The sequence below is a fragment of the Leptopilina boulardi genome, unplaced genomic scaffold, assembly GCF_019393585.1.
Source record: "Leptopilina boulardi isolate dan_hultmark-lab unplaced genomic scaffold, ZJU_Lbou_2.1 LbouV2_310, whole genome shotgun sequence".
Taxonomy (NCBI): Eukaryota; Metazoa; Arthropoda; class Insecta; order Hymenoptera; family Figitidae; genus Leptopilina; species Leptopilina boulardi.
In genome coordinates, this window is record NW_026137875.1 from 1,611,002 (window position 1) to 1,627,868 (window position 16,867).

At 27.3% G+C, this 16,867-nt stretch overlaps 1 protein-coding gene across 4 annotated transcripts in view; it reads right to left on the bottom strand.

Annotated features, from left to right (window-relative positions):
- Positions 1-16,867, bottom strand: part of LOC127283781 (diacylglycerol kinase eta) — a 179,970-nt gene that overhangs the window by 132,920 nt on the left and 30,183 nt on the right. For all 4 annotated transcript variants that reach the window (XM_051308870.1, XM_051308867.1, XM_051308868.1 and 1 more), the window contains exon 3: positions 13,994-14,107. In XM_051308870.1, coding sequence (XP_051164827.1) covers positions 13,994-14,107 — 114 coding nt within the window. The remainder of the gene's footprint in view (positions 1-13,993; positions 14,108-16,867) is intronic.

A 16,867-nucleotide genomic window follows, 5' to 3' on the forward strand; every position in this document is an offset into this window, starting at 1 on the left:
TTTTTTATAATTTGTTGATTAATGAAAACGATAAGAAATATTTTTTAGGCAAAAAATTATAGAATTTTTCATTTTAAAAAATTATTTCTTTAAAAATCGTTTATCATAAACGTTGCGTACTTCAGCTTTGTATATATGTTTTACTGTCACGGATGACATCAGATAAACAAACATCGCGTCAGAAATTAATTTATTTAAAGCTTTTGTGTAGCAGTTTTTAAATTTCGTCACAAATTACGTTTAATTAAAAAAAAAAAATGCAAGGTTGCCATGTTTCATGGAAGTTTTGCTCAAATATTTATTTATAGTTTACTTTAAAAAATTTTTTCATATATTAATCAACGGTGAAGTCTCATTTAAAAAATTTTTACATTATTTTGGAGTTGAAAAAAACTAAATTTATAGATTTGAAGAGGTTAACTCCATATAAGACACAATGTTAATTTAATTGCAAATATTTTCAAAACTAGACGGTGAAAATTGTTTAAACTTTACAAAATTACGTAAAATTAATTCAAATTTAACGATTGGTGGACATTTTTCCCAATAGTTAAATATAGTTAAATTATAGTTATAATAATAGTTAAAATATACAAATTAACAATAATTCAAAAATTTTCCCCATTAATGCATCGAGTTCAAAATTTGGTTAAAGTATATTTATTATGGAATCACATTGTAGGGACTTTGAGGAGAAATTTTGAGGAGATATCAATATCGTTACTGGAAATTTAGAAGTGTACATAGTAACCGACAGTTTTTAGATATTTCAGCGTTTCGTTAGTTTCAACATATTTAGAATATTTCTGAACAATTGTAAGCAATTGTTTTTCGGCTTTGACTCGTAGGTGACTTGTGCTTTTTTTTATTTTTTGCCCTAGCTCTAATTGCCTAATCATCGATTCAGTGTCTCCTTGTTCTTTTTGAAGTTCCACAAAAAATGCGTAAACGCTTGGATGGTTTCTACCAACAACAACGTGGAACCTATTGTGCCACCCTTCTGCTAAATTGTTTGTTCTTGACATTTTCTGTAGAACTCTGCTATTATAAAGTTTAACTTGTTAATTTGACAGGAATATTTAAAAATACTTCAAAACATAAATGTAAATATACTAGAAAATTTTGACACATCCACAATCTTTAACAAAACTGACAATCTTGTTTAATATGAAGTCGGCGACTAATAAAAAAACATTGGAAAAAAGGTTTGTTGGGAAAAAAATATCTTGGAAAACATGTTCGTTGGTAAAATAATAGGTTGGGAAATTCAACTGTTGAGAAAAATGGATTGGGAAAAATGTCCACCAACGAAATTTAACATATTTCAAAAGCATCAAAAAATCATTACTTTTTGTTATGGCACATTTCTCCTTAAATATAATTATTAATTATATATATATATATATATATATATATATATATTTATTAATAGTGCATATATTAATCCGAAAAACTATTATGTATTTAATAATACAAAGAAACTTTCATAGATATATAGCTACAAACTATATAATTATTACTAATTATGTATCTAGAAATAAAATTCGAACTAATGATTTCTTATTTGTACCTATATTTTAAAAAATACTTTTATATCGATTAGGATATCAGTAGTTCCTTATAGAAGGCTATAATTAACTACATGGGAACTTGTAATTATTAAATAAATAAATAAATAAAATTGTTATTAATTTGAAATCACTTGTTTTCTTCTTATTTTTTTAGTTTTAAGCAGAAATGTCATTCGTAAATTTTTTCGTTCAATTTTCCACCTAATTTAAGTTAAACAATAAAAATGTGATTTTAATAGATTTTTTACTACATCATTAATTTCATATATTAATTGGTAACGCCCCGCGTTTTTTTTTTACAATCAAAAAAAAAATTTGCGTAAAATCATCGTAGCTCATAATAAAATCGAAGTGCACCAAATTAAAAGATAGAAAAATTGTGAAACACATATAGCTCAAAATTTTATTTATTAGAATTTTTATTTGAAAGAATATTCCATAATTTAGAATTCTTTTTTAACCGAATTTTCATTTGTTCGAATTTACATTTTACAGAATACTTAAAATGCCAAATTTTCTCATTTGTCCGAAACTGCAAATGACAGAACAAACAATCGACAAAAAGATTTCGGAGCAAATTTTAAAATTAACTAATTAACCAATCACAATTTTCTTGACAATTTCTCATTAGTTAATTTTAAAATTCGCGCCGAAATTCTTCTGTCGATTGTTTGTTCGGCCATTTGCAATTTCGGACAAAATAAAGATTCAGTAAATTGGAAATTTTAGCATTTAAAACATCGAATTACTTAAAATTCTGTTAAATAGGAATTTTACTAAATTGAAATTCGGTTAAATTAAAGCTTTTTCAATAAAAAAAATCGATAAAAAGAAATTTGGCACCTAAAAATTTTGTTAAGAACAAATTGGTTTGAAATTAAATTCTGTTAAATGCTTACTCAAAAAATAATAATTCGTCTAAAAAATAAATATTAATAAAATTCTTTAAAATGAAAATTTTATCAAATAATTTTTATCGGAAATTTATGTTCACCAATTTATTTTTTTGCCTGATATATGTTTGGATAAATGAAAATTCTGCAAAATAAAAATTCGACGTTTCATGAATTTTGTAATAGAAAAATTCGATTAAATGAAATTTCTGTCAAATAATAATTTAAAAAAATAAAAGATTAGACTAAATATAAATTCTAGGTAAATAAATTAAATAAATTCAGTCAATAATGAAAATTCTAACAAGTTGATTTTAGAACATATTCGTCCCAAAATTGTAGCTATAAAAATTAAAGTTTTCATATATACTACTAACTTTTTTTTTGATATCTCTTATTAACACTAAAAAAATATGCTATTGAATAAACAACATTTCTGCCTAAAGTATTAAAAAAATATTCTTTCAAAATCATATGCTATAGAATTTATAACATATTTTACAAATTCTAAAGCTTATATGCTTTTGGATCAATAATAATTATTGATAGCATACTTTTCTCAGTATAAATAAAATTTTTAAATTCAAAAATAAAAGAAAAATGTATGGAAAAATTTAATTTGAGAAAGTATTATAAAAAAAATATGTATTCAAATTTTTCAAGTTTTGCGTATCAGAAAGAGAGACAGAGGCTTTCATAAAAAAAAATTCAATTTTGATAGTCATCTACTATGTATGAAATGCAAATTAATGGAATAATGGTTTTGAATGCCTAAAACGGAGATTGCAATTCTCCATTATGATCTCTGTTCAGGATTCACAATCATTTTAGTAAGCGCACACAAACCTCGAGTAGGAATTCCTTTGTGACCATATCTATTTCTCGAAATTACAAAAGGTCACATCTATATAACTTTATAACAAGACAAAATTTTCGATCTAAATATATACATATATGCTTGTCATAAATATCAAAGGTAGCAATTATTATTATTTACAATGATCTATATATAGGTGATTCTCCGCGTAGCGTACAATATTTAGTTATTGATATTATTGAAAATTTTTTTTTTTACAATTTAACAAAAATTAAATTACTGCCGTGTTTTCTAAAAACTTAGGTAACTGCAGAATGAAAGATTTCGAGAAAAACGCGAAAAACTGTTTAAACTTCATTGATATGTACCGCAAAGCCTAATTAAAATTTTTAAATGCCGTTTTGTTCCTTCGATTTGTCTAAATTTATTCTTTTTAATTATGTAAAAATAAATGTTGTATTTGTTTAAACATTCAATAAATTATTAAAAATGTAGTTACCGGTATGCTGATTCGAGGGTCGTCGCACGAGAAACTTAGGTAACTGGTAGTTACTTGGTCCCTCGTGCTACGAGCGCCCGTATTAGGCCTCTCGTCGCACAGAAAACTTAGGTAACTGCAGGGAATATATAAGAATTTTCATCTTTCTGGGCAAAAAATAGTAAAAATATATTAAATAATAAACTATAATTATTTAATAAGCTGCGAAAGTTGTCACTATAATTATTGTTTTTTACAAATATTTAATTTTATGGTTAAATTTATTTTAATTATACAATATTAGAGTCAAATATTGTATTAACTCAGAATATATTAAATAATAATATAAAATAAAATAAAATACATAAAAAAAATTAAAAAATAGTAAAAATATATTAAATAATTATATTAAATAAAATAAAAAAAATAATATAAAAATAAATAATAAAGTGTAATTATTTAATAAGATGCGAAAGTTATCATTATAATTATTGTTTTTTACAAATATTAAACTAAATGATTGAATTTATTTTAATTTTACAATATTAAAGTCAAATTATTGTAGGTAATGCAGTTCGCTGCTTTATTAACGTTTATTTAAATAATTAAAAACGATTTTAATTTTTTAAATAATTGAACTAAATTAATTATATATTAATCATGAAATAAACATATTACTGAACTTCATTTTCTTAATTTATTAATGCTTTTATGTTATTTATTAAAATTAATACTTAATTTTTCAATAATTGATAAATTATTATTTAGGTATAATTATATATATATATATATAAATATATATATATATATAGTATTGGAGTTTTTTATTTCATTATTTATTGTCATTATAAATTATTAATTGCACAAAAAACATTGTAATTTTAAAGAAATGTATAAGATTTTGCAGTTACTTGGTCCTTCAAAACACGGATCTCCTTTTTCGAGGCCTCGTCGCATAGAAAACTTAGGTAACTACAGTGCTCTTATAGCACTCTGTAGTTACCTAAGTTTTCCATGCGACGAGGGCTCGAAAAATGAGGTCCGTGTTTTGAGAAACTTAGGCACTGGTGCAGTTACCTAAGTTCTTCAAATCACGACCTACAAAATACGTCACAACACCCAAAGACACCCAAGTTTTTATAGCAGTTACCTAAGTTTCTCAAATTATCACTCATCAATTTTTGCAGTTACCGGTATTTTCAATTATTTATGCAAAAATTATTATTAATAATATTAACAATTTTTAAAAATAATTTGCATTAACAGGTGTATCTTTTTTCCACGATTCCAACGATATAAAAAACTCATTTTTCGATTTTTTTGCAGTTACCTAAGTTTTTAGAAAACACGGCAGTAAATTATAATTGACCAAACAATAACAAACGACAGAAAGATTTCGGCGCAATTTTTAAAATCAACCAATCAAAAATTATTCATAAAATTTTAATTAATCTACTAACTAATGATTTTTAGAACATAATCATGCGTGCCTAAATATTTTCAAAAAAAAAAAATGATTAGACCTCACGTATGAGACTTAAAATTAATTATTTTGTATAGAAAAATTATTTCGATAAGGTTTTAAGATGAATTATTCGTCTGCCTTCATTCAGTCCACTGTTTTCATTTTTGAGGTTAGATTCTTCATTATTTCTAATTCCATAAAAACCATGAAGGTTTTTTCCCACCTTCTGTAGTCTACAGCGGTTCTCATAAATTTTTTGGCTAATTTCTTAACCCTTTCAATAATAATTTTTTGATGGTTTCACAGAATTTTCTTCTAATAAATTTAATTCCGATATAAGGCCTGAGTAGAATAGAAACGTTACCGCAATCGTAATCGTAAACGCAACCGGAAGAATAAGTTAGAGAAGTAAGTTCCGGTTGCGTTTGCGATTACGATTCCGGTTACGTTTCTATTCTGCTCAGGCCTATAATAATCAAAACATTTGCAGACGACACAAAGCAAAAAGGCCAACGCAGAATAGAAACGTAACCGGAATCGTAATCGCAAACGCAACCGGAAGAATGAGTTAGAGAAGGACAAACAATATGTCTATCGTTCTCTAACTCATTCTTCCGGTTGCGTTTGCGATTACGATTCCGGTTACGTTTCTATTCTGCTCAGGCCTAAACGGAGGAGAAACAAATACAATGTTGCCAAGCGTTGCGTTAGTACTGATTGGTTCAAATGAAAACTTAAATGGTTATTGTTTTGATTAACTATGCAGGTAGGGTTCTTTCTTAAGGCCTGAAAAGAATAGAAACGTAACTGGAATTGTAATCGCAAACGCAACCAAAAGTATGAGAAGGACAAACAATCTATTTATCCTTCTCTAACTCATTCTTCAGGTTGCGTTTACGATTACGATTCCGGTTACATTTCTATTCTGCTCAGGCCTTTAACTATAATTGAAAGTTATCCAAAAAAGTAATTATTCAATAAAAATATAAATACGACAATATAACAAAAATTATTATTATTATCATCAAATCAAAAAAATCATAAAAAAATGTAGGTATATAAAAAATAAAATAATTTAGTTTAGAATTTTTAAAAAGTAACTTCCATTCAAAAAAAATCTATTTTTGCATAATAAGTTTATATAATTCTGATGACACACTATAAGTTTTTTTTTTAGACATGAATGCAAATCTATGACAGCGAAGGAACATGAATAGAAACTATGTTTCAACAAATGGAGAATATATAGTTGACTACGTTTATAATGTAAAGGAATAGTATGATACTTCCATTGTCGTTTAATTCTATTATTGCAAGTTCGCCAGAGAGTACGCGCAAAAAATAATTTAATATTGCTGACTGTAGACCTTGAAATGCAATAATATTTCTCAAAGAGATGCTTTCCTACTGTAATCACTTAAATATATAATTTCCTCTCTAATGTGATCTACGTTGCTACCTACATTATTACTTAAATATTTGAAACACTCATAAATGTATCATTTTATCGGATTAAAATCAGAATAGAAAATGAATTTTTTCTTTATAAACTATTAAAATAACTTTCTATTTTTATAAAACATTTTATATTTAAACACACATATATATATATATATATATATATATATATATATATATGGGACGTTTCACGTCAACCGGCCCAAAGCTATGTCCAAAATTCTATGCAATAAAAATAAACATGTAATAGATGAAAATACTCGTAAACTCATCTCCTTTCAATTGCAAAGTGGCAGAATTGAAAATTCAACATGGCGTCCTTACTATGTCAAGTGGAAGCGGCTAACTTCAGAAATAAGTAATTATGTTTATTAATTTCTTTTAAAAAATTATGCAAAAATTTTAGGTCACGACATATTTTAATGTTTTTGGGGTCGCTGATTACGAATCTGAAGTCAGTTTTTCAAAATTCAAAATGGCGGATCCAATATGGCGGATTATTTTTTAAAAATTTATTGAATTTGCTTGAAACTTGTTACTCAGGGATTTTCGAGGTCGCTCATTACCAATCTGAAGTCAGTTTTTCAAAATTAAAAATGGCGGATCCAATATGGCGGACGAATTTTTTAAAAAATCATTGAATTTGCTTGAAACTTGTTACTTGGAGGTTTTCGAGGTCGCTGATTACGAATCTGAAGTCAGTTTTTCAAAATTCAGAATGGCGGATTTAATATGACAGACGAATTTTTAAAAATTGATTGAATTTGCTTGAAACTTTTTACTTGGGAGTTTTGGAGGTCGTTGATTATGAATCTGAAGTCCTAGCGTTCTGAGATGCCTGAGGTCTTCCTCAAACACAACTTTTCCTTAATTTTTCTTTACTCTCTGCTATGATTTAGAAGGATATTAGGTACAATATTTGTAGATAAAATTATTCACCTTGTTGCGAGTCAAAGAAACTGTATAAATCGAAAGGAAGAAAACGAATAATCAAATAATGCACCTCATCCTATTGCAGTTATGCAATATTAAAATATAATTACATTGGTTTGGATGTATTTTGTAAATTTAATTCAAACGGCCTTTTTTAAGGCCACCAAAAAATTATGGTTTAAAAATTACAACAATCAGCCTTTTTTAAGGCTACCACATTCTTACAGTTCATAATTATAACAATCGTCCTTTTTAAAGGCCACAAAGTAATTATATTGGATTTGCCATTTTGAATTTTGAAAAACTGACTTCAGATTCGTAATCAGCGACCTCGGAAACCCCCGAGTAACAAGTTTCAATCAAATTCAATGAATTTTTAAAAAAAAATCCGCCATATTGGATCCGACATTTTTAATTTTGAAAAACTGACTTCAGATTCGTAATCAGCGACCTCGGAAACCCCCGAGTAACAAGTTTCAATCAAATTCAATGCATTTTTAAAAAATAATCCGCCATATTGGATCCGCCATTTTAAATTTTGAAAAACTGACTTCAGATTCGTAATCAGTGACCTCAAAAATCCCCGAGTAACAAGTTTCAATCAAATTCAATGCATTTTTAAAAAATAATCCGCCATATTGGATCCGCCATTTTAAATTTTGAAAAACTGACTTCAGATTCGTAATCAGTGACCTCAAAAATCCCCGAGTAACAAGTTGCAAACAAATTCAATTAATTTTTAAAAAATAATCCGCCATATTGGATCCGCCATTTTGAATTTTGAAAAACTGACTTCAGATTCGTAATCAGCCACCTCGAAAACCCCTGAGTAACAAGTTTCAAGCAAATTCAATTATTTTAAAAAAATAAGCCGCCATATTGGATCCGCCATTTTGAATTTTGAAAAACTGACTTCAGATTCGTAATCAGCGACCTCGAAAACATTAAAATATGTGGTGACCTAAAATTTTTGCATAATTTTCTAAAAGAAATTAATAAATATATTTTCTTATTTCTGAAGTTAGCCGCTTCCACTTGACATAGTAAGGACGCCATTTTGAATTTTCAATTCTGCCACTTTGCAATTGAAAGGGGATGAGTTTACGAGTATTTTCATGTATTACATGTTTATTTTTATTGCATAGAATTTTGGACATAACTTTGGGCCGGTTGACGTGAAACGTCCCATATATATATATGGGTAATTCCACGTGAAAACCTACTCAACAAAGACATCTTCGATGCAAAAAGTTACGCCAAGCAAAAATTATCTTATCGAAACAATTCGTGAAATGAAAGTTAACCAAGTAAATTTTAGGATTATTTTAAGTTTTAATTAATTATGAAAACATGGTGTGAAATATTTTTTTACCTATGGGCCGTCCATATATTACGTAACGCTCAAGGGGGGAGGGGGGGGGGTTACCAGAAACTGTTATGGTCTTGTTACGATGGGGGAGGGGGGTCGAAGTATAGTGTTACGTAACAAATAAAAAAATTATTTATTGAAAGAAAAAAATAATCACATGAATTAATAATGAAACTATTTTCACTAGCATAAATTTTGGCGGGTATTCCCTGTTATTTCTTTCTACAAGTGATACACGAATTGGTAGTTTATTTTCTTATCTCAGGGTGCAGTCTCTCTGCTTTAAAAATCAAGAAAGCACAAGCGACTGCACTCTGAGACTATGATCATGAACAAGTGACAGACAAGTGAACTTAACCTTATTTATAACAGAAACGATATGGTCATACCCTTAGTTTTGTGTATACGAAATAAAATTCTAGTTGGTCGCAATAGACATCAAAAATAAAACGAGGTTAAAAAAATTTCAAATTTTCTATGTGTGTGGTGTTAATATTTATTGCACGTAAGTATATAAACGAATTTTATATTGTTTACTGTTTTGTTTTTCTTCTGAACTGCTTGTTCAGTGTTTGATACTTGAATTTGCGCTTAAAATATTTTTCAATTACAGTAACTTATATTTATATATGAAATGCATGTTAAATATTAATTGTTCACGATTAATAAAATAAAATTTAATTTAATTGTATGTTTTGAAGATGTTAACGGACCAAGTTTTTTTTAACCACATTTATAGAAAATATTCGAAAAAATTCAAACAAGCGACCGAGTCTGAGAAAACGGTGTTATCAACAATATTTTTTTTTTAAACAATCGCATTGTATTTTTTAAACTTGAAAATATAAGAAAATAGAATATTTTAAAAAATTCGATTTTTTAGTCCATGCCCCATTTTCTCATTAAGTTAAATAAAAATATTTTTATAAAATATCATTTCGTTGTCGTTTAATTGATAAATTATAATCATTTTTAAAAAAATCAAAATGTTACGTAACAAAAGTAGGGGGAGGGGGGGTCTTTAGCCACCGTTACGGTAGTGTTACGAGGGGAGAGGGGGGGTCTAAAATTGCCCAAAAAAGCGTTACGTAATATGTGGACGGCCCCACTATACTACTGCAAGTGAATAACGAAAAATTAATGAAGGATATATATATTAAAAAATAAAAATTATTATTAAATACTACGATATAAATTTTTCTTAATCAAAAAATTTATTTCAGTTAATTATTTTGACAATAATTATTAATTCTATTTCATATTTAAACCAAAACTATTCTTTTTTTCTACATTGCACGCATATTTTAAAATTATAATTTGTATAAATTTCCATTTTTAAATTTAAGTAGAGGAATAGTGTCAGGGTTGGACACTTGTCAGGGTTGAACACTTGGCTTTTTTTAAATAAGAACACTAGCGCCACCTGTGTGCGTACGTGACGAATCTTCTAGTAGTGTAACCTAACTTTTTGTGGCATTACATTTTTGGAGAATCAAAAGTGGTAAGGTAAGCTTATTGAATGTATTGTGCGATACATAATTTAAGAAGAAAAAAAGTGAAAAATCGAATCGCGACACATGTCTGGTTATGGTTAGCACAATTCGAAAATGATGCTTCTAGTTAGGGTTGGACACCCATATTAATTATGAATTTGACACAATTTATAAATAAATAAATAATTATAAATTTTATTTTTTTGATTGTTCAGTGCAAAATTGTGCCAAAGATATTAGAAAAATAATACTTAAATTGTATAAATTTTGTTCATCATTTCATTGAGTCATTTGGAACAATAAAGCGTTATTTTTTGTAATTTGAGTTCATTCCTTTTTTAAACCCATGAAGCTTTACAATTTGTAAACAATAAATAAAGATAAACATGAAAAAATAAGAATAAAAAACATTACAAATGTTATTTTACGTTTTTACCAATAATGCGTTTCGATTTTCAAAAAGTGTCCAACCCTGACTGAAAAGTCCAACCCTGACTAAATTTTTTTTTTAAAATGTTTATAACTTTTTTAATTTTGGACCAATCAATTTACGGTCCACAGCAAAAGTGTTCATCTTTTGTAGATTTTTCCACCCATATACCACAATTGACTGAATTTATCTAAACAAAATATTTATAAACAAAAAACCAAAACTGTGTCCAACCCTGACACTATTCCCCTATTAATATTAAAAAAAATTAATTAAAACTTAAAATAATCCTAAAATTTACTTGGCTAACTTTCATTTCACGAATTGTTTCGATGGTTAAGATAATTTTTGCTTGGCGTAACTTTTTGCATCGAAGATGTTTTTGTTGGAATTTCAAAACTTTTTGTAAGTATCATTTAATGTCATGATTCAGTGATTAATCAGCTAAGAAGCATCTTTACTAGCAAAAGTTACAAAAAAAATTAATAATTTCAAAAGTTTTTGAGTTTATTGAAATGTCAACAATTATATATCGAGATTTTATCCTAATTAATTTTTTTTTTATTAAGTTTCATGGGAATCGGTCAAGAATTATAGGCTCCAGATATGTCTATAATTATATTATTATATATCTGTTTTGTATTTTAAAAAAATTTCATCAATTTCCTAATGTTAATTACTTTGTGGTGAATAAATATGTATGAAAAAGTACTCAATTTCCATAAAACTCAATGTTAATTGTTAAAAAAACAAAAACACTCATAACTTTTTTCACAAGAACCTAGCAGAGGTCTCAAAAATTTATCTACATAATTTTTAAACGTTTATTAAGGGAAATATCAGAATGATCCTGAAATTTTATTTTTGAGGCGAGTACGCTTGATGAATTTTCATCTATATATAAGTGTATTTTAAGTTATTAAAAACATCCTTCTTTTATAACGAAAATAAATAAGATCGCAATATGTCGAAAAAAAATTCCAATAAAAGAAATCTGTTTAAATAGTAATGTTTTATAAAAATAGTTCTTAGTAATGGACAATTTCTAAACTGTTTTTTTGCTTCCTTAATTCGATATTTCTGTTTCTTTTCTAAATACGTCGTAATAAAAAAACTCAGGTCAAGGCTTGTGATAAAATTTTGATACGAGAAACTTGGCATTCTTAATGAAATTGAAATAGACAAAAATTACATTTCAACGTCTTTTTTTTGTTTAATTAGAACTTTTTCGTTGAAAAAAAAAACTTTTCTCTATAACTGATTTCAGGGTAAATAAATTTTTTATATAGTATCTAATTATAATTAAGTAATATTTTAATTTTATAAATAAATTAATCCTTCAATAAATTATAAAGTAAAACTAATATTTTTAATAAATTATTAAAAAAATTTTCTATTGTTAAATTAGTGAAATTTATTTAGTAAATTAAATACATAATAAATTAATTTATTCGCAGAGTCGCTCGAAATTTAATGTTGTGCTGACTTTTCCCAGATTTCTCTAACTTTTCACTCGATTCGTTAATAATTTAACAATCATATATAGTTTTACAATTATATAATGGAAGCGAGTATATTTCTTTAGTAAAAATAGTTAATGTTTCAATAAATTGGAAAACAAATCCCTCTAATAAATTATAATTAACAAATGTTATAATCTTGAAAAAGTTAAAATTTTTCAAAATAATTGAACTTCTTTTACGATTTTTTTTCACGCCTTTTTTGATGATTATTTATAACCATTTGTATCATAAACATAATTTAATTTAAAAAAAAATTATTAGCTTAAGAAATATCTTAATTTTTATATTTAAATTTTACATAATGTAATTTTCTTATATCATTTATTTTTACTTATATTTTGTTAATTATGAAATTAATTTCTATTTGAATTTAATTTGTTTTAAGTACTTTTTCATTTTTTTAAATCATATAAGCATTTATTTTGAAGTTAATTTAATTTTCATCTTTCTTTTTAAGGGGTTAAACCACTCTAGAATTTTCAAAAAATCAAAAAAATTTTTTTTGCTTTAAAAGGTGCCTAAGGGTGTATAGAATAAGAAACAATATCAATTATTATAAGTCGAAAAACTTTTTAATTTGGAAGGTCAATTATACGGCGCAGGCATTGCAGCATTGAAGGTATATCCAAAAAGTCGTAAGTAAAACTTTAAACTCGTTTTTCTCAAAACTACATTTTTTGTGCTGGCCGGAAACATAACTTTTACAAATCTCAACCGATTTACTTAAAAATTAAACTGTAGCTTCTCAATAACATTATCTAGAGAAAGACGTACGGATTTTTTTTTATGTTGCATATTTTTTTTGTTATAAACAATTTAGTGTCAATTTTTTAAGTAAAAAACTCGGTTTTTCCTTAAAATGTTCGCCATTTTTGCAAAAATCAATTGAAAAAAAATCCCCTACGTCTTTCTCTAGCTTTTAAGATGTAAAAATAGAAAGAAATTTGTTTTTTGTTCTAGGATGAAAATTGGAGCTAAAACCTTTCCGGCCGCGACGTGATTCCTCTCAGAAAGGGTTCCTATCACGTACCTGTAAATTTGATATTTAAAAACAAAATAATTAATGAAGTATATTTTTTTTCTCTTTAAAGTGTACCTAATAAAGATATGTAAACATATTTTTCAGTACATTTAAACTTTTCTTGAAAAAAATTTCTAAAGTTAGGCCTTTTTTTGACGCTCTAGAGTGGTTTAACCCCTTAAATTGATCAATAATTTACTCTCTAATTCTGAATCAGTAAAAATGTTTAATAATTTGAATTATCGACTGACTTTTAGCTTTATAGTTAAATTAAAATTATCTAAAGTTTTTACTTATTCAGATTTAGAAAGAAAATTCTATAATCCTTTACTTTCAAATTTTTAAATCATATATTTTTTAAATATATTAAATAATATTTAATTTTAAGTATTTTCATTTCCTTTGTTCATTTATTAGAGAAAACAATATTTTAATTTATATGTATTATTTTCCAATTATTATTGTTATTTTTTTGGTTCTTATTAAAAAATTATATAAAACAATTTTAAAAAAATTAAAAAATTTTTGGTTTAAAAACTCACCTCGTTGTTTTTTGCGTAGTATAAGGTTCTCCCCTTCAACTTGAAGTACCTTCTTTTCCATCGTTGAAAAGTCCAAGTCTGCTTCATAAGATATCCTTCTCTCGTGCAACTTATCTGAAACAAAGCAGAAAAATGGTTTGAGTGAATATATATATACTATAGTGTGGGCGAAGAAAATTAAAGGGAAACAGGTGAAAATGACATTTTCTTTTACTGATAATTACATTTAAAGATTTTCTTCTTTTGTGTGAAACAATTAAAAATCTCCAGCGCATACTTTATATATTCTCCCTCAAATAATAAGACAAAAATTAAATTTATAATTAAAAAGAAGACACTTTAATCTGATTACAAATCTAAATTAAACGTCTGAAAAGTATATATTAAATACATTTATAAAGCAGAAGTAAATTCTCTCATTTTATTTAATTTCAATGTCCTTTAGTTATAATTTCTCAATCTGGAAAATTCTTATCACGATTAAATGTCATTCTACATTTAAATAATGGAAACATCACTTATAAAAAAGCATCTCGGTTTTCTGGAAATTATACTTTACACTCTGAGAAATGTCTTTCATTTAAGAGTGTCGAACGCGATCTCTGAAATTCTTTGGCATTTAATTATCGCCCTATAAAAACAGCACTGAACGTGAAAATGATAAACATTAATTTTAAAATACTTTTTTCAAAATCGGACAAAATACCAAGGATCCTTATCTTATAAATTTTCTAAATCCGATTGTGTAAATCTGTACAAAAAAAGGGTTGGAAAACGAAAAGTAGGAAAGTAATATTGTTTGGGCTTTGAAAGAAAATCAAATATTTTAGCGAATTAAATTTTTACATATTTTATTGAAGCAAATTACTGTACATAAATATGAAACTTTAATTGATATGAAAGGTGAATATTTAAATTCTAATGTTTTGCGCGCAGTGACTCACAATTGTGTATTGCTCGAATCATGGTCACTTGGATTCTGATCCCTTTAGACAGGCATTCGACAGACAAACGCAGTAATTTACAAATTTGGCAACATCGGAATTTTGGGATTTCTAAAGTTTTAAAAATATGACAACGTCGCTTATAAAAGTTTGTGAAACTTAGGTAAAAACGGTTGGTAAGTGCAATAAATGACGTAGCGCTCAATTGTCGTTAACATGAAGATCTCAGTACCAGATATGCAAAGGGTCAAAAAGAGGTACATACCGACGTTCAGGTAGTCCAATATTAAGTAAAAGTTTCTCAAATTTAGTTTTTAGTTAAAAGTTTTCGTATGAGAAAAATAAAATTACAAAAATATTAAATATTTTACAAAAAATAATTTAATTATTGTTACTCCGTAACATGCCGGCCCCTTTGAACGGTATTAGTTCAACAATAAGATTACATTCACACTGCATACAAAGTTTATGATATGACAAATTAGAAAATCATTTTCTTGTACATTACTATTTTTTGAAGCAATTGATTTATTATTAAATTTTCTAAAAATTGTGATCTCCTTTATATCAATTAATTAGTTATATGTTTCATTACATTGTTAAAAAATGAAGACTTAACTGTAGAGTTTTTGTTCATATACAAAGAAATTTGTTGAAAATTATTTAATTTCAAGAAGAAAAGTTTTTGACAATTATTTACTATAAAAGAAAATTCGTGAATTTTAATCGTCGATTGGAAGTGGATACAATTTTTTGAGTGCTCTTTTGTAAGTCCCTGTTGGACTGCGAATTGTAACGACTCGTACAATTCCATCGGACCCTGGATGTGTAGCAACAATTCTTCCGAGAGACCACCTCATTGGTGGTAGATTGTCATCTTTTATGACGACCAAAGTGCCAATGTCGATGTTTTCTTGATTTGTAGATGATTGCCATTTACTTCTGGAAATCATTTCATTCAAATACTCATGATGCCATCGATTCCAGAAATGATGGCGCATTTGTTGAATAGTTTGCCATGCGTTGAGACGATTAAGAGGCAAACTACGAAGATCCTCTTGTGGAATACTTGTCATTAAACTACCAATCAGGAAATGAGCAGGAGACAAAGGATTAAAATCATTTGGATCAGAGGATAACGCGGTCAATGGACGAGAATTCAATATTCCTTCAATCTCTACAACATATGTGTGTAATTGTTCATACGAAAGAAGTGATGTACCGGCTATTCTAGTAAAATGTTTTTTGAATGAATTAACCGCTGCCTCCCAGAGACCACCAAAGTGTGGAGCCCTGGGTGGATTAAAGGTCCACGTGATACCTTTATCAGAAAGGTAATCTTTTACCTTTTCATTTTTGATTGTGAGATCGATTTTTTGAAACAATGTTTTCAATTCATTATCTGCTCCTACGAAATTTGTGCCATTATCTGATTTAATGGTTTTTGGTATACCGCGACGAGAACAAAAACGCTTGAGGCAAGAAATGAAAGCTTCGGTTGACAAATCATTAACCAACTCGAGGTGTACAGCTTTTGTTGCAAAACAAACGAAAACTGACACATATGTTTTCACCTTGGTTCGATTTCTGAGACGAAATTCTTTAGTATAGAACGGGCCACAAAAATCGACGCCAATGTGAAGGAATGGACGAGAAAACGAAACTCGATTTGTGGGCAAATTTCCCATTATGTAATTTGATTCCCGCGGCTTCGCCCGAAAACACTGTATACATTTTCTTACAACAAGACGAGTTGTATTTCTACCGTCTATCGGCCAATACGACTCTCGAACGCCGTACAATGTAGCGTTGACTCCCGCATGCATTCGCTTAACATGTTCATCCTGAATAACAAGTTTTGTTATGGGATGACCCTTTGGTAACACAATCGGGTGTTTTTGAGTTTCTGGAATATCAGCATTACTCAATC